Source organism: Moschus berezovskii, chromosome 25 (assembly GCF_049115385.1).
Source record: "Moschus berezovskii isolate FMDL1 chromosome 25, NW_MosBer_1.0, whole genome shotgun sequence".
Taxonomy (NCBI): Eukaryota; Metazoa; Chordata; class Mammalia; order Artiodactyla; family Moschidae; genus Moschus; species Moschus berezovskii.
In genome coordinates this window covers 3,380,682-3,402,318 of record NC_142484.1, presented here as the reverse complement: position 1 = coordinate 3,402,318, position 21,637 = coordinate 3,380,682, and the positions used below count along the sequence as shown (strand labels likewise).

Genomic DNA, 21,637 nt, shown 5'->3' with positions numbered 1-21,637 from the left:
CGTCACTTTCTGGCCAGCTCGAGGGTGGAGCATTGCCCTCCTGCCCTCTTTCTCCCAGTCCCAGCTTCAGCTCTCCAGGGCCCGTGCTGGGCACTGGGGGTCCCAGAGCTCACACCTGACCTCACCATGGTGAGTCCCATGGTGGACAGGTCACCAGGCAGTGAGACCCTGCCTAGTGGGGAGGCGGGGGGTGCTTGGCTCTGTAAGGCTCCCTCAGGCTAACAACAACAGCAACAATAATAGCAATGACTCCCCCTGTGCAGACTAGGGGTCTTTGCAGATGAGGACACTAAGGCACAGAGGGGTTGTGTGACTTGCCCAAGGCCACACATCACACAGGCAGAGGAGCTGGATTTGGATCCAGGTGGGCCGACTCCTGGAATTGTGCTTTTAATCCCTGCTCTAACCTGTTTCTCAAGGGCAGCAGCCCCCAGTCTTGTCTCTCAACCTTCACCTCTTTTCTTCACAAGGCCCCAGCCAAGGGACTCACAGGCCACGGTCATCCCTGCTAAAACGCCCGAGGTAACTTGCTTCCATGACAGAGTGAAGTCTCACTACTCAGCTTGGCCTTCAAGGCCTTCCCTGCTCTTCAGGACCCATCTTCCTCATCCTTCCTGGGCCTACTGATATTTCTCACACATTCCTGCCTCCAAGCATTTAGCCAGTCCATGATGGTCGTTTATCTCATGGAGCTTTCAGGCCAGGCAGGGTTGATGACCGGCCAGGCAGAGTGGATGTCCTGGAAATGTTGGGAAGGCTTCCCTGAGGAGGAGACGCTGGGCAGAGGGCTGAGGGTGTGCTGAGGTTGCCCTGGCGGAGGAGGAGGAGGTGGAAGAGGGGAGATGCCCCGAGAGAGAGCGCGGAGTGGTGGTGAGAGAAAGAGAGAGGCAGGGGTTATGGAGCACATCTGGAAGACCAGGCAGAGACGGCCAGGATCAAGGCTGATCCGCCACTTTCCCCGCTCATCCGAGTAATCCGTTCCTCCCTCTACACCCTCGCCAGGTTTACAGGCCTCTCTGCCCCCCTCCACACTTTGCCCCTCAAGGCAGAAATGGCCTCTTTTCATCTCCAAGACCCCCAGCCTTGCCCACAGAGGGCTGAGAGCAGAGGAGGCACACTGGAAACTGTGCTGTATGAAACAGAATGTCCCGGGGAAGACAGAAGCGGAAAACTGGCAGGCAGGGGATGGTCTCACGTCACTAAAGCAAGCAGACCATTCTCAGGATTTCGCAGCATTAGACAGTAACTGGCCTTCCGCATCCCCTTCCCCACCCCTTCCTACTTCAGTTCTACTTACTGTTGCCACACACACCCTCTCGTTCCCAAGACTGACAAACTCTGTCAATTAAAAGACCCTACAAGGTATTTAGCACAGGCCTTCCTTCAGTTCATTTGCCAACCTAACCACTTGTATCATGAGACTCCCCACAAAAGGGCACTGCAGACTGAGACAAATCAACGCTAACGAGAGCCTGCAGAGCTCACTGGGAGGTGGGTGAGTGGGAGGAAGGGAAGGAGGGAGGGCAGGTGGAAAAGACCCAGGAGGGCTCCTTGCAGGCAAATCAAGAGGCCCATCAGAGAAGCCTGAACCAGAAGCTTCATATGTGGCGATCTCAGCTCACGATGCTTTCTACAAACCTCACCCCAGTCTACACTGGGGATGGGTGTACTGCATCCTTCATGGGTTGAGAAAGATCATTATAACATTACATTTCAATAGCCCAGAACATAATCCAGACTCAAGCTTGGAGTCAGCTGAGATTCAGAATCTCCCTGTGGGGCTCTGGCAGGCTAACTAATCTCTGTTTCATTATCTGCAAAATGGGCATAAAACACCTACTTCCCTGGAGTGTCCATCATTGAGCACGTGGTTTGGGGTCTCTTTTATACATCAGATACTATGCCAGGCACTGGGCACACAGTAAAGACCAGGTCAGCAGACTGCCCAGCCCAGAGGGAGCAGGTAGTCTTAGGAAGAAGACAGACAGCAGTCAACCGCCCAACACATGAGAAGATTCTGACAGTGAAGGAAACACAGAGAGTAAGCATTAGAGTCGGGGGCAACCAGAGGGAGCCTGGAAGCCCTCCCTGACAAGCTGGCAGTGGTAAAGGGAACGTTGGCTTTGAGCACAGAACAGCACAGATGCTTAATCACATTGATCCCTTCACCCCTCCTCACAGAAGAGAGGTCTCCACCCAGCAGACAAGCACACTGACTGAATCATAAGCTGCTGTGTCCAGGAAGGCCAAGGACAGAGGACACAGAGATGAGAGGAGAATGAGGGAGGGGAAGTGCTGAGCCCTTTCACCAGGCTCCTCCTGATGGGAGGCTCCATCCTCTCAGTTCTCTGGTTCAGCACCCTGGAGAGATCCACCCACCCACTCCTCCCCGCGGATATATTTCAGCACCCTGGACAGATCCAAGTCCTGCGAGCTCCAGCACCTTGGACAGGTCCGGCCATGCTACCGTTCCTTCTGTTGCGCTCTTCCACTGACCAGCCATACAGTCACACCTACTCAAACTGACACTGCAGACCTTCTCTGGACAAGAAAGCCCCAGACACCTTCAGCTCTGCAATATCTGAGCGCTCCTCAAACCCGCCTTGAATATTTCTGACCTCCCGACATTTCCCTGGAGCCCCCTGCCCTCTTCTGTTCTGCCCTTGCTGCTGCTGCTAAGTCACTTCAGTCGCGTCCGACTCGGTGCGACGCCATAGACGGCAGCCCACCAGGCTCCCCCATCCCTGGGATTCTGCAGGCAAGAACACTGGAGTGGGTTGCCATTTCCTTCACCAATGTGTGAAAGTGAAAGTGAAGCCGCTCAGTCGTGTCCGACCCTTAGCGACCCCAGGGACTGCAGCCTACCAGGCTCCTCCATCCATGGGATTTTCTAGGCAAGAGTACTGGAGTGGCTTGCCATTGCCTTCTCCAGTTCTGCCCTTAGGAACCCCATTTATTCATCCAAGTGTTGAGCCATCACCACTTCTTTCATGAAGACCTCTTCCTGATATAAATCAGGGCCGTCACCATATTCTCCTTTTGCCCTCCTTCCAGACTGAGTTTCTCGAGGAACCGTGTCTGATTCATATGTTTTCTCCCGACAGCACATGCCAGCCCAGCACCTGATGGGCACCCAATGTGTGCTGCAGAAATGAATGAATGAAGTTGCAAAAATGATTTGTACAACTGCCACCAGTTGTTGAGAGCTCACTCTGCCAGAAGCTGCATGCTCCACACACATTTTTATTTAGCTTGAAACTGAGGCCAAGAGATGAAGGGATGTGCCCAAGTTCACAGAGTGAAGGAGCAACAGGGCCTCGATTCAAACCCAGATCACACTGCACAGCCTGTGCCCTTGACCGCGGCTCCTTTCTGGCTCTATCCAACCCGTGCACTGCCATCTGCCAGTCCCACGGAGCCTTGAGCACAGCAGCCGTGGTCCCCTGAAGTGATTCTGAATCTTTTTTTAGCCTGAAATTGAAATCACTGATGCTTCAAATTAGAACCCCAAAATGAACGAGCCAAGACTTCAGATCTGCAATAGCTAAACCGCCCGCATCCACCTTCTCAGCAGGATTCTGGGCTGCTCTTCAGCCTGGACCACCTGTTCTCAGCCAATATGGAGGACAAAGGGAACTATTTTCCAGTACAGGAGGGGCTTACGTCTATGTGCAGGAAAGGGGTCCAGCCTCCCAGGCACTTCCCTTAGAGAAGTGGCCTCTTTAAAACTTCAGAGAGCAAAGACTTCAGTGCAATGAGTCTTAACAGCAAAGACCCCAGTGCTATGGCCTTAGACAGCAAAGATCCCAGTGGTAGGAGCCTTGGAGGGCAAAGACTGGGATGACAGCAGTTTGCCCTGGGCACTGGTATCTTCTGAAGGCAAACAACAAAATCAGCTGAACTCCTCTGTGCTCACTTTTATTTGCTACTAAAGGGATGTCTCTCAACCATCACTGAGAAGATGACTGGAGGTTCAGACCTCACCAAAGGCCAGGCAAGGGGATGGAGAGGCAGATCAAGATGGCCACTGCCTCCTCCCCTGCAGTGGCTCAGGAGCTGGCAGCCCAGGTGCTGGGGAGCTGGACTGGGAAGCTACCAGGGGTCCCAGGGCTCTTCCAAAACTAGCAGAGCAAGAAGCTGCAGGGCTTCAGAACAGAAACACTCTGTGCTCTGAGGGACCCAGGACAATCACAGGGCCTGCTTGTCTTTAAAATGAAATGGACATAATTTGACCACCAAAGTACTGATGTGATTCAAGGTCAAGAATTCACCAGTAGCCCTAGCTTCCTGCTAACATCAGCTGGGATTTGCTCTTCAACTTACTGAATTAAATACCCATTTTTAATGACTTAAATAAGACATTAAGAATTTTGCGGGGTAGGGGAGTGGTAGAGTTCCTGGACTGGCCACGCAGGCCACCAGTAGGACATGTGACAAAGCCTCTCACGATATCCTGGAAGGCAGGATAGAGAAATGTGAGCCACGTGGCATGGCTGACAAGGGTGTTGGCACTGGGGAAGTCACAAAGGGCTCTGGCCTCAGCCCTGGGATTTGTCACTAGAGGGTAAAATGGGAATCAGGAGCAGAAATTCCAAGATTACCTAAAAGGCAGGCTTGTGCCAAAACAGGATTGAGCAAGGCAGTGAGTGCCCGGGGAGCAGAAATTCAAGCCAAATCTGAAGGTATGCCTGCCAAGGATGTTTGGGGCTTGGGGTGGGGCGGGGCAGGTGCCTGCATTAGCTGGCATCCTTTCCACAGAGAGGCACCAGGAAGCTACAGCCAGTGCACTTTTGGCCGGAAGTGCCCAGCTGTATGTGCTTGGCCCACGGTGGGTGTGCTCTGTAATGGCTACACGTGTGAAAGGACAGCGGTAACAACCACCTGTCATCATTACAACATTTTTTTTTTCTGGAAGTATAGTTGATTTACAAGGTTGTGTTAATTCCTGCTGTGAAGCAAAGTGGATCAGTTATTTTGGTGGTGTTTAGTCTCTAAGTTGTGTCCGACTCTTCTGTGACCCCATGGACTGTAGCCACCATGCTCCCTGTCCAGGCAAGAATACTGGAGTGGGTTGCCATTTCCTTCTCCAGGGCATCTTCCTGCATTGGCAGGTGGGTTCATTTCCCATGAGCCACCAGGGAAGCCCAGTTCGGCTATACACGTTTACATATACATACGTGCATGCTTTTTTATATGCTTTCCATGATGGTTTATCACAGCATATGAACATAGTTCTCTAACTGTACAGTGCCGTGCTAAGTCACTTCAGCAGTCTCTCTTTGCGACCCCATGGACTGTAGCCCACCAGGATCCTCTGTCCATAGGATTCTCCAGGCAAGGATACTGGAGTGGGTTGCCATGCCCTCCTCCAGGGGGTCTTCCCAACCCAGGGATCGAACTCTCGTCTCTCACGTCTCCTGCACTGACAGGCGGGTTCTCTGCCACCAGCACCACTTGGGAAGCCCCAATGTACAGGAGGACCTTGTTATTTGCCCACCCTATATATAACAGCTTGCGTCTGCTAACCCCAAACTCCCACTTCATCCCGCCCCACCCTCCTGGCAGCCGTGTTTGTTTTCTGTGTATGACGTTATTACCGGCTCAGCCCATTGTCACTGGCTTCGTCTCCTGAGTCAGGCATCATTAATGATGATGAAGGACAAGAAGATGATCAGCCACAAATCCTGACAGGATACGATGCCCAGCACTGCTGGCCCTCCACGATCTCCCAGCCAACAAGACGAGCTAACAGCAGCCCGCAAGTTTAGAACTCAGGTGGCACGTACAGTGGACCCCTGAACAACGTGTGTTTGAACTGTGTGAGTCCACGTGTATTCTTTTCAATGAATATACAGTCGGCCCTCCACGCCTGCAGGTCCCACACCGTGGATACAGAATCCAGATACAGAGGACTGACCATGGCACTGAGCACTGACAGATTTTGCTATCTGTGGTGGGTGCTAGAATCAACACCCCCCTGCTCCCCGCAGACACACCCAGGGATGACTGTAGTTGGTTTCTGCTGACCGAGCTCACACAACCATCCATTTTGCTGACAGGGATGCCGAGACCCAGGGAACGCGTGTCGACTGCGGACATGCAGAACCAGCGATCAGGAATCACCTGGACTTTATTTACTCTCCTCCCTGTAATACTTAATTTTCAAGCTGAGGAGACTGACCCATTATCACCAGGTTGTAACAATTGTTTATACCTCCAGCTGGGTTGAAAGTAACGATTTGGACAAACAGGCTCTAGGGTCTGCATGACATTTTCCAAGTCGTTGTTCTCAAGCAGCAGTCTGACAAACATTTTATAAGGTACTCAAACAGCCCCTAAGGAAAACACCAGGGCCTCCCTCAGCGTCCTCACTTCAACGCAAACCGAGATTATAATACAGTTCCAGGCCGTCTTTAGTACAAGGAAAAGTAATTAGCAAACTCAAGCATCACTTTTCAAGGATGAAGGATATTGCTACCTGCTTTAATTGCAAGGGAAAACCTATTTAGGGAAATGAACACAAAACCGAGATTGGCCACTTCAGGACGAAGACAACAATCACAAAAACCACGGGAGTCTCCAGTACTGCGTGAGCTGGGGAGGGGTAGCCCCAGGAATATAATTAATGCCCAGGAAAAGTGCTGCCCTGAAAGCAAACAGAACTCCTGGGGCATGGAGGCTGAGACAGCGCTCATCTGCGTGAGACGGCTTCTTCGAAGGAATAATTTGCTGTTTATGAAATGAATCCCTGTCAACAATTAATATTGTCATTCTAGAAAATCTGAGAAAATAGATAGAAGTCTGCCAAACAGAAAATAACCACACACAATCCCATCACCTACGGGCTAACATTTTCTTTCCTTATTTTTTCTACGGTTATTTTGGGGGGAGGCGGTACAATTCAGATGATGCTGTGCAGATAACTTTAATTCTTCCCTCTTCACCCAATGTAAGACAACTGTTTCCTGTTGGTAGGAAGAACTTCTTGCAAGAGTTAAGTTTTGATGCTTCTTATACATCCACAACAGATGCATGGTACCCCCTTGACCACTCCCTGCGACTGCCACCCCTTTCTTTCTGAGGCACGGTGATCTCACCCTGGTTTTCTCTTTTAGGATCACTCCCTTAGGATGGGTTCCTAGATGTAGAATTCCTGGTTCAGCTTTACATTTCTTACTACATACGGTCATCAGTTCAGTTCAGTTCAGTCGCTCAGTCGTGCCCGACTCTCCGCGACCCCATGAAACACAGCACGCCAGGCCTCCCTGTCCATCACCAACTCCCGGAGTACATTTCTAAATAGTTTATGGCCATTTATTTTTTCGTGTAGCAACCTAGAAGTGCTGTCACCAGCGATGGGCACAGTAATTTTTAAAAAAAGCGTTTGCTAATTTGAAAGTAACACTGGCATCTCGCTGCTTGTACCTCTTCTTCCTGCTTGCCTATGCACACATCCAGTGCATCAGAGCATCTCCCAGCGTCTCTGAATAGCGGTGTTCTTGACTCAGACGCTTGGGCTGGAATTCCAGCTCACCGGCCGTGTGACCCTGGGCAAGTGACTGAACCTCTCTGAGCCCCAGTCTCATCTGTAATACGGAGATGACACAGATGCTATTTTGCGGGATTATTATGAAGGCTGGACGGGTAGTGAAATGCCTGGCAGACATAACCTTGACTATAAATAAGGATATGAGTCTTTTGTTGTATTTACTGTTTGCACTTTTGATGTTTACTGTTTAGCTGTATTACGAGCAAGTTTTGAGATATAAGATATTTCAGTTTATACTAAAGCAAAGCGGGAAACAAAACTCAGGCTTCCAAACGGGGAGGTCTGTGGAAGAAAGCCAGTCCTGGTCTTGAGACAAGACAAGCACAGTGCCTGCTTCTAATTTCTTGTTAGAATGCTAAATTAAAAGGTTCAGAGAGCCACCACGATGAGGCCAGATGGTCTTCATCCTGCCTGCCCATTGGAACCCCGGGCATCATTACTGAAGCACCCTAAAAACACTGATGCTCCCGCCTTGCGATTCTGACTGTGTAGGTCTGGGCTGAGCCCAGGTCTCAGGGTCTCTGGGAGGTCTGCAGGTAACCCTGGCGCCCAGCCGAGCTTCACTGGGCGAGGCTGGGGGTTGCTCCAGTCTGTTGAGTCCCTGCAGGAATCCAAATGACACCCCACCTCCAGTCTCTTGAATTACTGCACGCGAAACCGTCACCCGTGCCATCTACTCCTCCGGATGACCCCTCCTGCCCCACCTCGTGTAATCTCAAGGAAACAGCAGACAGAGTATATTCAACACACTGCGCTTGAGGCGGACTCTGCCTCTGGACTCTTCAATTTCAACTCTCCAGCAAGCCTCGCCAGTATTTAATTGGGTTTCCTGTTTTAACCAAAAGAGATGTGGGCCTGAATCATCCCTGGACGGATGGTGGCCCCAACCTCACATCTGACCTGCAAGCAAGGAACTGTGCCCTGACTCCGCCACCTGCTTCCCTCTCTGAGCTGTCCACTGCCCCCGCCCACCCCTCTGAGCATCACCTCCCCCAGGTCCCAAAGGGACACTCGGCTCCCACTCTGCCTACTCCCTCCACCTCTAAGAGCTCTCTGGGGAAGCTTCAGTGTCACTGGCCATCCAGGGGGCTCTGGCCCATCAAACTGATCCGAAAACGGCAAACACGCATGGTCTGCAGAGCCACCTGTTTGAACATCCCCATGCATGGAGCACCCACTCCCTGTCCTCCAGTCTGAGGGAACTTTTCACACTGCTCACACTAAGATCCATCCCCAGCTGGAAGACAGACTTTTTCCACGGAGCTCCACTGAAGAGTTTGGCTTATCGGCGGGAGGGGAGGGGCGTGGTCATCAAAGAAACAGTACCAACAGCTAAAGAAAGGCTCCTTCTTCCCAAAAGTCGGGCAGAGAGAGAAAATTTAGAGAGTGGGCACCCCAGAAATGCACGCACAAAGGAAACCCTTCTTGACAGTGGTCAACACAGGCCAGATGACCGTGTGTGCATCCTGACAAAGAGGGGAGAATGACACTCGGGAGGCACTGAAGACTTTAGAGAGGGGCCATTCACTTCAGAAGCTGCCCCTCGGTCCTGAAGTTCAAACTGCTGCATGGGTCTTTATAGAGAAAATAAATATCAGACAGGCTTTGCGCTCCCTTCCAACAGCAGAGAGAAAGGAAGGCTTCTGTGTGGGAGGAAGGGATGTGGACAGATGTGGCCAGTTCATCCACACTTGCAGCTTCAAGCCAGGACCCTGCACTTGACCAAGAGCCTAGAAACCCCAGCCTCCAGCACGGCTTCCATTCAAGCCAAAGATCCACCAAGGCATGTGAGTCTGTCTAAAACAATCTTTCCAAGGCTGAAGCTTTTCACTGAAAATCACAGAAAAATTTTCTGTTGGAAAAAACATGCACCTCTAGGGCTCTATGTGATTTTATTATTCCAGGGGTGGGATGGGGCAGCTAGGAAAGTAACTCAATGGAAAGCCTCGGTCTTTCAAACCCAAGCACCTGAAGGAGAATTTCTGAGCGCCTGAAATGGCAACCCACTCCAGTGTTCTTGCCTGGAGAATCCCAGGGACAGGGGAGCCTGGTGGGCTTCCGTCTATGGGGTCACACAGAGTCAGACACGACTGAAGTGACTTAGCAGCATGAATGAAACCTTGGCATCAAACAGGAGGAGCGGGTTCCCAGTGCTGCCTCCTGCCGCCCCTGCCCTGTGCCCTCTTTAGAGGAGGACCCCTGGGGAGCAGACTGGTAGGGCCTGGGGCTGTCTGGGGCCCATTCCTCCTTCAGGTCAAAAGAAGACCAAGAGAACCTTAAGGCAGCTCTGGGCCAGCCATGCCTGGAATCCTGGAATTCAGAGGTCACCCGGAATATGAAAGCTGTTCCAAAATGGCAAACATGCTTGCATATCAGAGGCTAAAAGCAATGTCAGAGGAGGTGCTTTGAAAACAGAAGGGCACAGATTCTTCACGCTCCTGATTTCCACAGAGCCCTCCAGCCGACCCAGGCGGCCCGCCTTCTCCCCCGGCCCAGGCGAGCGCTGCGGACCCATCTGCCAACCCAGCGCGGCTCTGCTGCCTGGGAGAGGGGTGGGCCTAGCGCACGCTCCACGGCTGCCCCACACTTCTTTATTCACTAGTTTATCAAGGAAACAATCCGACAAGCCTCATTACCAGGAATGCTCCTGTATCTGCACCCCTCATTTATAATTTAAAACCAAGAACCTTCTCTCTCTCTCTCTCTCTCACACACACACACACACACACACACGGAGGGAACTTACATCACAACTGCATCCTACAGAAGATGATTCAACGCAGTCTCTCTGCATTTTCATGAGGTTACAAATCGAGTTAACCCGTGAAATCACCGCGGGCTCCAGTCGCTACCATGCTGGATATGCATTCCACAGTTTAAATGAACAAAAACCTGAAGAAGCACGAGTCTTCATCTGAGCCAGGCTCTGATTGGTCAGTAAGCACTTAAATACATTTTTTTTTTTTCCAGCACATAAAGGGACACCAACACACGATGCCTGGAAGAAGGTAAAGCACCTTCTCCATTTTACCTGGGTCTCTCTTCTAATAGCATCTTTCCTTCTGGATTTCCATCCTTAGAAACATCCTCCTTAGAAGCACCCAGGAGATGATGAACAGAACTGCAGCTCAGAAAGCACTCTTGGAAGCGGAGGCATATCAGAGATGAATGGCTTCAAGCAGCCATCTCGCCAATGGCCTGAATCTCCTCCTTTCCAGAATGAACAAGTGTCTGGCCGGCCCCACGGCGGAGGCCCCGAGCGCCAGGCTGGAGACTGTGCACCCATTCTTCCCACCTGCGGGTGCCTTTCCAGAGCAGACGAGACAGGGCTGAGAGTGAGCCCCAAGGAACGCTCTTCCCAGAAACGTGAACTCCCTGGGGGCCATCTGAGCTTACTGAGCGTCTCAGGACATTTTCAAGGCACAGCATATTCTTCTATTATTGATATTTCCAAAGAGTAACGCGTTCCTTTGAAAGTAACACCTAAACCCGCAAAAGGCAGGGAGCTCAGGTGTGCCAGCAGTTTGGCGCCTCGTGCACACCAACATGGCAACTCCAGGTAAGACTTGAAGCAGCTGGAACTCACGTCTAGTGGGATTTTTTTTAAATGAAGAGAGTGCTCCCTCCATTCACCTATTAGCAAAAGCTGGTTTTCACAGCATCTAAATTTACAAGCTTCCTTTTGGCACCATGAGCTCCAGGCACCCGACTTGCCTAGGCTCCTCAGTCCTTGAAGACCATCACCCATATGACAGCCAGTTACTTCAACATGAAAATCAAGACTCTCAACCACCAACATTACAGACCTCACGGGAGCGAGACCCACGGCGCCGTGCTTTCCACCTGCCCACGGGCCACAACTATGGGCTGTGGCTTCTCTGTTTCTATTCATACAGTCACAGCTAAGGCACCCACAGATCCACACAGGTCCCTGACATCAGGGCAACCAGCTTCCTCTTACTTCTACCTTCTACTTCAAGATCAACAGCCAAGTTGCAGACACTGCCAGCCTCCAGAGAGATAAAGCCAAGGCCTCAAAGACAATCCCAATGCACTGTCCGCAGGAAACGGCATCTACCGTCGGTGGGAACAGCTGAGGAAGCCCCCATCCAAGGCAGTCACCACACGTGCCCTGGCCTGGACCACTGGCCACGCCGCCAAGACCACAGACCCAACCCCAAGAGAGCCGGCGCTCTCCCCAGGCAGAAGGAGACGAAAGCCGGTGTCCCTACCTCAATCAGGAAGTCCCCAGTCCTCAGACCGGCTTGCCACGCCACCCCGCCTTCATCCACAGACTCCAGGTACTGCAGGGCTGGGAACGCCGGTGTGGGCGTGAACTCTTCGATGGGCGTATCCGCTGGGAAGACAAGGCATACCTCGTTACAAGGTTGGGAGATGTTTGCAGGTTGGTAGCCCAGGCCTCCCATGGGACCCTGGGAGGAAGTAGGCCCTGTGGCTCCGTGGGATGCAGGTGGCCCAGGCCAGCTCTCCCCGGGAAGGGGCTGACACTCATGGTCACGGGCCAACACCAACTGAAGCAATGGACCCAACTGCTTCTTGGTGCCTCTCGGCCTCTGTGCTGAAAACACACGGACACCGTGCTCCCTGGCCCATGTCTGTATGCATATGCCTGTCATTTTCTTTAAAAGCATCGGTGACTAAACATTTTCAGTTCTAAAAATGGAAAAGTTCCCCCCATAACCACATGGAGATACAGAAACGCCACACTGAACCGCTTGCCAAATTTACATCTATAGAGACTCACAACCAAGGGAATTCAACTTGGAGTGTGGACGGGACAGAACGCTGACCCAGTGGGTGGCTGCAGATTTGGAATCCGCTCATGAGCCCTCTCTGCTGGGAGCCCGGCTCCCTGTGGCCACTCTGCGGCTAGCGTCTGCGGGAGGGCTGGGGTACCGCTGCTCAGCAGAGCCAGTGTTGGCTTCTGGGGGGCCCAGAGCCACGGAGCCAAACTCTGGGGCAAGAGGTGGACGCTCCTGCGTGGTCCCCAGGGGCTGGGGGTGGGGGATAGGGGGAGGAAGCTGGCCATAGGGGGAGGAAGCTGGCCTCGGCCTGGAGAGGGAGACACCACACAGCCATGGACGCACCGGGGCAGAGGGATCTCCCCCTCCCTGTGGACGGGCCGCTGCCTGGGCAGCTGGAGCCTGGAGCAGGTGGGGCTGGCTCCGGAGCAGGAGGCCTCCCCCCGCAGCACCGTGCGGGACGCCCCCACCGCAGCCCCGAGGCTCCGAGATCAAACTTGCACATGGTTTCCCCACACGCGCGGGGCACAGATGTCTCCTCTCACGGGGAGGCGATGCCATTTTGTTTCATTCTGGCAGGGGGGGGAGGCCCTCCCGAGTTCAGGGGTTGGGGGGGCCACACTGCCGTGGACCAGGTTCTCGGAGACCCCCACTGTGGGCCACGTGACGTGTGTGCCGCTGGCTGGGCCACGGCGGAGGGGACCATCTTGCCACATTCCCTTTGCAAAGTCACCTTAGAGGCGGGCACCCAGCCGCCTGCTGCACTCGGGGGCCAAAGCCCACTCCCAGAACGGGGCAGTTTGGAAATCCCTGAAGGAAACTCGGGACTGGGTAATTCTGGGCGACAGCGACCAGGAGCTCTGAAGCCAGTCACAACCGGACTGAACCAAGCCACAAAACACAGATGAAACCCATGAATTTTTTTAAAAAAAAAAAGTGGGGGGAGGGAGAGAGAAAGGAGAAGGAGCTTGTTCGGAGCAGTACTGTGTACCGAACATCGGAAATATTCCTAAAGGAAGCCCCGGTGTTTAAAAAGGCAGGATGTGAAAGAACATGGTTGTCTAGCAACCGAGTACCCCCAGGAAAAGGGCTTCTTTCTGAGCAGGGGAACGTTTTCATACAGGCGTGCACACACACAGACACACACATGTGCAGGCAGCCAGGCCGGGAGCCGCCGGCTCTTACCTTTCGCCCCTCGGAGCACGAATCCGAAGCCCTCATTGTCTTTCTTCTGCAGGACCACGGTCTTCTCCTCGATAACGCAGTCGCTGTAGAGAGAGTCCCGGGGACAGCGCCCATTACTGAAGCCCGTCAACATCACCGCGGCCGGGGCCCCGCCGGGGACGTTCATCGTCGCAGCCAATTAATCCCCGCAGCTCGCCCGGCCCAGGCAGGCAGCGTGGGGACGGCGAGCCGGCGCGGCGCCGCGGAGGCCGGCTAGCGCGAGGGGCGGGCGCGGGGCGGGCGGCCGGGCGGCGCGGGCGCGGGCGGGAGGCGGGCGGCGGGCGCGGCGGCGGCGGCGCGGGCGGGCCCCGGGCGCCCCGGCGCGGCGGGCGGCCGCGGGCGCGGGGGGCGCGGGGGGGCGCGGCGCGCGCGGGGCCCGGCCGGCGGGGACATGAGGCGGCAGTTTTCCCTTCTCTTTTCTTCCCGAGGGCGTGCTTTTTTAACAGAAGCCGCCGACTCTCCGCGCTCCCTCGCGGTCGCGTCCGCCCCGGGAGGCGCGGCGACCCCTCCCTCCGGTCCGGGGGCGCGCGGAGCCCACGAGGCCGCCGGCGGTCGCGGCGTCACGGCGGCCGCGCAGAGGCACCGCAGGCCGGCGGAGGGGGCGGCCGGCGGGCGGGGCGGGGGCTTCCAGCGGAAGCGGGCAGCTCACTCCAGCCCGGCCTCCTCGGGGCGGGGGGCGGCGGGAGGAAGGGGCTGCGGGCTCCCCCTGCAGCCACACCAGCCGCCGTTTGGCACAGTTTTTTTTCTTAAAGGAAAGAAACCCCAAAGCTCCAACTTTGCTTCGGTGGTCCAAGCCTCCCACCATCCACCGGACGGGCGCGTCGCCAGCTGATCGCCGTCCCGCAACACCCAGCACCGGGAACAGGGGAACCCCCCGGCCCCCCCACCTTCCGGGGCTGCCTCCCTCCAGGAGTCCCCGCTGCCCCGGAAGTAAGTCAGTGGGGGGCGGAGAGGAGGCTTTCTCCAGGGTCCTTAGGGACGGGCTGGTGGGAGGGCAGGGTGAGGGGGAAGGGCCCTGGCCCGACTGCGAACGCTCGGACGGGGCTCCAGGTCCCAGCACTGAAGGTCAGCTCTGCCCAGCGCTGGGTCTGCCACCTGCAGGAAGCCCGCGGCCTCAGCTTTGCGGGAGCAGCCCTGCAACCCGGGTGGGCGGTCAGGAGGAGTAGGGACAGGGCTGCTGGGACCCAGCACTGGGCAGTAATGGAGAGCATCACCTTGCAGGGACGGAGGAGCCGGGGAGCTCCCGAGAGGTGGGGGGCCGCGCCCGAGAACGCACAGGTGTCCTGCCCCACTCCCGAGCCCTCGGCCTGCACATCGGAGGCTGCACGAAGGAGCTCATGGGTGTGACCCTGACCTCCAGGAAAGGGCCAGCGCGGCAGACACACACCTAGACGACGGGCAGACCACACCATCCTGGATGGCCGCAGTCCAGGGGGGTCTAGGAACTTGGGAGGAGGGGTTGAATCCCTGGGCACTGGCTCTGCCTCCAGCCCCAGGGTCGACCTGTTGGGTCGGTACAGGAGCCCCAGGTCTGGGAGCTCAGCCCCGCGGCTCACCAGACGAGGGCTGAACGTGGCCAGGAGTCCAGGCTTGGGAGCCTGTGGGCAGGTCACGTGCTGGCCTGGCCTTAGTCAGAGACCCGGCTCTCTGAGCCTCAGGCCCTCTCACATCACAGCGTGCTGAGAACAAGCCGCAGGCCTCCTGGGACTCCTGTGAGGTCAGATTGGAGGATGCCCACAGCCTGCGGTGGGACCTGAGAGCCCCAGGGAGCTATCGGGTTAACCGCCATCCACTTGGCAGGGAGCCAGCACCTGGGACCTGCAGGAGGGGGGTGGAGGAGCTGGGCACGCGGTGCTCTGAGGGGGTGGACCCCCCACTAGCCTCTCCACTTTCCATCCCGCGCCTTCCCCAACCAGAACATAGACACAACTGTCTCCCGACCACCCCTTCTCACGCCTCCGAACTCCTCAAGCTGGAGGGCACCCTGGCTCCTCGGGTACAAGCCCGCCACCTGCTCCAGCCACTTCCCCAGGCTGCTACAACCTCGCCTTCTGCCCCTGCTCGTCCCCCTGCAGAAGCCCTTCAAAACTCTGCCACGACGATGCCCGCTCCGAGGGGCCGGAGCCCTGTGGTTCCCTGGGGACCCATGTGGTCGCTGACACCCCTCTCCAAGGCAAACCTGTCCTGCTCTCCCTCATGATGCCCTACCGTGGGCCAGCTCCTCTGTCCACCACACAGACGACACCACCCCTCCCCGCCGACAGCCTTTCAGCTGTCCCCCACACTGGGGAAACTTGTTGGGGACAGTGTGGCTGTCTGGTTGCTGTTGGCACCCTCCCTACTGGCCTCACAGGGTAGGGACGTTCGGGCGTAGTGGGGGAGGGGGTCACACAGGGCCCAGCTCAGATCCTGGCTCTGCTCTGACCCCAAGGGCACTCCGACCTTTGGAATCTCAAGGTCCTGCTTGGCAAAGTGGGAATAATCGCAAGGCACGCCTCGTGGACTTCAGGAGGGGTTAGCAAAGAACCCACCTGAGCCCAGTTAGGCAGCACATGTTAACGCCAACCATCCTAAGGGAGGGTCATCATTTGCATGTGCCCACCCCTCCTCCTGTAAGGACCTACCCCCGTACCCCCAGCTGATGGTTCCCTCTTAAGCCTCTCAGCAGCTCCTAAGTCACTGAACAACTCCTGCCTCACTCGAGGCTGCCCCGACCTGTGTCTATGCCACCCTGCTCTCTGAGAAAACGCCAGACTCCTTCGTCTCTGATCTGAAGGACGGCCCAAACTCTTCTCTCCTGCATTAGTTCAGGAACTGAACAGCCCCCGGCTCCCTGCCCATCATGACCCATCTCAGTTTCATTCACAGACAGACCTGGGCTTGAATCCCGATCCAGGCACTCAACAGCTTAGCTTCTCAGAGCCTCACTTTTCCCATCTGCAAAATGGGAGCACTCATACCTTCCTTGCAGGGACGCTGCGGAGCAGGTGAGGGCAGTGCCCCCCTACAACAGGGAGAAGTGCTCTCATCAGCATTCCCACACGGCGGATCTCCCCAGGAGACCGTGACTGCATCCTGGGGGTTACCCAGCATGGAGCCGCGTGGAGTGGAGCAAAATGGGCAAGGAACACAGCGTTGAGAACAGGGGTGGCAGCCTCAGGGCTGAAGGAAGACCACAGGGTTTCAAGTGAAGAGGTCTCCGGGTCAGTCCCCATTATCACAGAGGGCAGGGCCGTTCAGCATTGTGGAGTGCCTACTATATGCAGCTAGCTAGGCCTAGGAAGTGGAAAGGCAGGCTCATGCTGATGGAAACCCGCAATCTCGGCAGCAATCCGTGAAAAGCAATAGAAACTCCAACGCCAAGAGTCATTCCCTTAAAATGAGCTCATTCCGATTTTGTCTGAATGGTACAATCCCCGGGTATGGGCTCCAACTGGGAAATCCCACACCCCGGGCCTCAAGAAGGAGCCTTCCCCAAATGAGAGTCTCTTTCCTTCCAAATCCTCCTAACAAGGGGCCCCCACACAGTCTTTACACGGGGGTCCCCTCCAGCCTCGCCCAAGCCTCTGGTGGAGCCCTTCTCACCTGCGAAGCTGTCACCTGTGGGCTCCTCAGGGGCAAACATCATGCCCATTCTCTCTGAATCTCCCTACAGGGCACAGGATCTCTTGGTGAGATCCTGTGTGATGAAAACAGTCTGTGCTCCAGCTGTGCTCTCTTCAAAAGTGTTTTCTGAACGGGGCAGGAGAGCACTTTAACATACCCCAAATGGACCCTCCTCTGGAAGCTGCTTGCAGTGGGTGCCGTGGAAGGCAAAGGTGGTGGGCATTCAGCCCCGCCAAGTACAGATGTGCGGGTTGCTCACAGAACAACTACAGAGGCTACCATTCGATCATGGCCGTCATAGAACCATATGTTTATGGTGGTGATTTCGGCTCTCAGCTGCAAGTAAAGGGCCTTGAGAAAGGGGCAGGTACCTTTTTCAAGTTCATGCAAAGATGGAGTACAGGCCACAGATGTGCAGAATGCACGTGATATCTGTAGACGCATGTCTACCTTGGGGGGACGGGCTGCTGTGGAGGTTAAGAGGTAGCCTCACAGAACCACATCAACACTGGGAGGCATGGCCCTGTGCTGTAAGTCTCCTGGGACCCACACAGCAGAGGCTGTGCCAGCTTTTCATGTTTCCACCCCCGACAGTCCTGCACTTGGCAGGAAAGAGTGCTGAATACACCTGGAGTGAGGCGGGAGTACGGTCAGCCACAGAGAGGGCCTCAGGGTCCCCACCCCACCAGCAGGCCTGAAGACTCCCCTGGCGTCTGCCTTGTAAGACTGCAGGTGGCTGGGCCTCAAGTGGCCTTAACTGTGGCCCCACGAAGGGAAGGCTGCTCTTCGCTTGGGTCCAGATGGTAGAGATGCCAGTGATGACAGCTGGCATTTAGGATTTGTCAGTCACTGAACAAGCTCCCTTGGCAGTGGTGTCTGGTCCTGGAGGAGGTGTAAACCTGAAGCCACAGGAAGCCAGGCCCTGGCAGCCAAGATGTGTGAGCAGGTGGGCCCTCGGGTGGCTCTGTCTGCCCTGTCCCACGTGGGAGGGCTCGCTGTGGGCATTTGAATTTTGAACACAAGGACCGCTGGGGTAGACCAGATGGCCTCACTCGGACAACTCAAACAGCTCTGTTTCTTCCTACTCTACTGGGATTAGGTTTTGGTCTTGAATTAAAGTTCAGAAACAACTGGGGCCAAGGGTAAGCTACCATGTTAATTCATCAATCCATGCAGTCATTTCTTTATGGTGGTTAAGATGGTAAAGAATCTACCTGCAATGCAGGAGACCCAGGTCCGATCCCTGGGTCAAGAAGATCCCCTGGAGAAGGGAATAGCAACCCACTCTAGTATTCTTGCCTGGAGAATTTCATAGAGGAGGTTGGTGGGCTACAGTCCATGGGGTCACAGAGAGTCAGACGCGATTGAGTGATTGACACCTTCATTCCTTACTGAATACCTACTAAGTGTCAGGCAACAGACTGGGTAGTTGGCATTTTTGGAGGGAACAGGCCACACCTAGTCTAACCTTGGTAGACACGTCGAGGGTAGTGTGTTGGTTGAATGGTAGACCCCCAAATCATGTTGAAGTCCAGCTCCCCCATCTGTGACTTTATTTGGGAATGAGGTCTTTACAGATGTAATGAGTTAAGGATCTCAAGAGGAGATCATCTAGTGAGGGCCCTAAACCTGATGACTGGTCCTTAGAAAAGAGGGAGATGGGAGATAGGCTCAGGGGAGAAAAGGCTGTGCGAAGACAGCCAGAGGCAGGCAGGATGCAGCCACAAGCCAAGAAGCACCAAGACCGCTGGCGCACACCAGAAGCTGGAAGAGAGGAGGACAGGGCCTCCCCTGGAGCCTTCACAGGGAGCAACGTTCTGGCTGACACCTTGACCTTGGACTTCCCGCCCCAGAACTGGGAGAGAACACATTTCTGCTGTTTGGAGCTGCTCAGTCTGTGGTCATTTTACAGCAGCATCAGGAAACTCACACACGGAGAAGTGGCAAGTCACATATGAACCTAACTATTACACAAATGTGCAGGACATGGTGCTGTGTGAACCAGAACAGGGGAGGAGGGCTTCCTGTAGGAGGAAGACCAACGTATGAATAGGAGTGAGTGGGCTGGGAGGCTGGAAGGGGAAAGAGAAAGAGGAGAACATTCCAGACAGAGATAGAACCTCGGAGATAAACATCCTGAGGCCCACCTGGGAGGCAGAAGGGGCCGATCACACCGGGCCATGGCTGAGGGCCGCCTGCACACTCAGGACAAGGTCCAGGGGTGGCCTGAGGCTGGAATTCAGCTTCAGGCAGAACCAGAAAAGCACCTGCTTCCCCCAGTATGACCTAAGGCCAAAATGATAACAAGCAGCTGATCCACTACTTCCAAGCTAGCCTTTTCCCAGCCAGGCCTGAATCCCGCTGGGATGACCCAAGGTCGGCTTACACGTGTCCCACAGCCATGCTTCCTGCTCAGTGCATCATACACAAAGGTCCACCATAGCTGATGTCACAGCTTTCCCCAGGCACCAGCAGAAGCTACAGGGTGTGAGGACGGCCTGAGCCCTGTGGCTGAAGAGGACGCTGGATAGGCACACACGGGGCTGTAGGAGACACAGCAGGAGGGGCACGTGCCCTGGATGCGGGGGTCTCAGTCAGAAGCGCTGACCCCCTTCAGCTTTGCAGGGAAAGGGGTGGTGAGGGCCGGGTGCAGGCAGAAGGGTGGTTTCAGCCACTGGGCCCTACAGCCCAGTCCCCAGCAGCCTTCAAGCTCTGAGGACCCCACAAGCATATCTGCAAGCTGGAAAGGAAAACCCACTTGCCCCCAAATCCAAACAGCAAACAACAAGGAAATAATTCTGTGTTTAATGAAGTGTCTCTGAAACTGAACATGAGGTCAACTTCATTACGTGCTAAGTTTCGTATCCATCACACATCCTCGCACGTGAAAACAACGTGCAAGACGGATTTTCTCACCGGGAGAGACTTCTCAGAGACGTGGCTCAAGGCGACGAAAACCCAGAAGCCACTGGGGGGGTCTTCTTGCAATGACTGACTCAGGGGAAGAAGGGTCCAAAGGCAGGACTGCCAAGATCATTTCTGCATTCGTGTGCGTGTGCTAAGAAGGTATGCTGAAGGTGGGCTGTGGGTGTGATGAACACACCTGATTGGATCTGGGCTGGGGCAACAGGAATGCAGGGTGCAGGGCCCCAGCAGGGGGTGGAGGGGGTCTTTCTGAAGTAGCGGAGGCTGTGGGCGCAGCCGTGCCTGGGGAGAGCCGGGGAGAGAGGTGTCTCCGAAAGCTCCTTCCTGGAGCAGCTGTCGGGGGCGGGGCCCCGTCCAGGGCAGGGAAGCCGAGTCCAGCCCGAGAGAAACTGTCTACATCACTCCCCGTGGAAACACATTCCGGTGACAGAGCCTGATGGAGCTGGGAACTGGGACACTGTTAGAAAGAGGGGCCTCCGGGGACTGAATGGCAGTGGCTGTCCTAGAAATTTCTGGGCTCTGCCAATCAGGGAGGATAAGGCTAAACAGAGAGCCCGTCAGCTCTTCCGAGGGGGATGCCCGGGACCTCAACAGGTGGCCCAGCTGGGCAGAGACGCCAGGCGTGGGTGGGAGGCCTGGCTCCCTGGAGGTGGGGTGACCCAGAGGGCCGGCTCCATGGGCAGGCGGGGCCACGTCCCAGTCCTTGGGAAGGGTGAGCGGGTCATGAGTGGGTGCGAAGGGTCCCTCAGTCACCTGTCACTCGCCTCCAGAGGGGCACGTCTCAGCTTCTCCCTGAATCCTGCTTCCTGCAGTCCAGCTGGAGGGCACTTGGTGCCCTCCCTCCCTGACTTGTGTGAGCAGGCAGCGCCCTCATTCCCAGGGGACAGGAAGGAAGCCCGTGCCACCCTAGCGCTCTAAGAGGCGGGCGGCGCACGACTGCTCTGTGATGATGAAGGTGGCCAGCTCGCTCTCAGCTGACACGGCTCCTGGCTCGTGGGAGCCCTGCCCACGGCTTGTGGGAGCCCTGCCCGCGGAGCGGCATTGTCTCAGCCCCACGGGTGCGGACGATGGGCCGTCCCTGCGCAACTCACAGCCCCGACCCGCAGAGATGCGCTCTTATGGGAGCCGTTTCTCAGACAGGAAATTCAGAACACTGAAGCAGAACCATCCCAGCCCGAGTGGATAGCGGCATCTCCCTGCTCATCACTAACATGATAAACAGCGACACGTGTTTCCTAATAGAAGCAATAATGTGCAAAGAACTTGATTCAAATTAAACAGTCTCTTTGTTTTGTGATAAATCACCACAAAGCATCTCCCAAGCACAACTCGGCTATGTTACCTGCCAAGTGGCTGGTGGAGAGAGAGGGACGGCGGAAATGACGGGAGGTGATCACTGCTCCCAGGAGAGGGTTAGACATGCGATCTAAACGGGAAAACGGCCGCGCAGGAACCTGAAAGGCCTGAGTAGGGGGTCCCGATTCACCAAACCAGCTCTGTGACCTTGGATGTCAATCGCAGCCTTGAAAACATCACAGAGGGGTAAGAAGTGGGATAAATAAAGAAACTA

At 55.4% G+C, this 21,637-nt stretch overlaps 1 protein-coding gene across 9 annotated transcripts in view; it reads right to left on the bottom strand.

Annotated features, from left to right (window-relative positions):
- SHANK2 (SH3 and multiple ankyrin repeat domains 2) overlaps nt 1-21,637 on the bottom strand; it is a 563,601-nt gene that overhangs the window by 152,646 nt on the left and 389,318 nt on the right. For 8 of the 9 annotated variants that reach the window (XR_008684376.2, XM_055415278.2, XM_055415277.2 and 5 more), the window contains 2 exons: nt 13,498-13,580; nt 11,782-11,906 (listed from right to left, as the gene is read on the bottom strand). Coding sequence is in view for 8 of the 9 variants with exons in the window: in XM_055415278.2 (XP_055271253.2) it covers nt 11,782-11,906; nt 13,498-13,580 (208 nt within the window). In the remaining variant the exon portion in view is untranslated. Of the gene's footprint in view, nt 1-11,781; nt 11,907-13,497; nt 13,664-21,637 lie in introns of those variants that run through there. The other variant, XM_088832226.1, reaches the window with a different exon arrangement.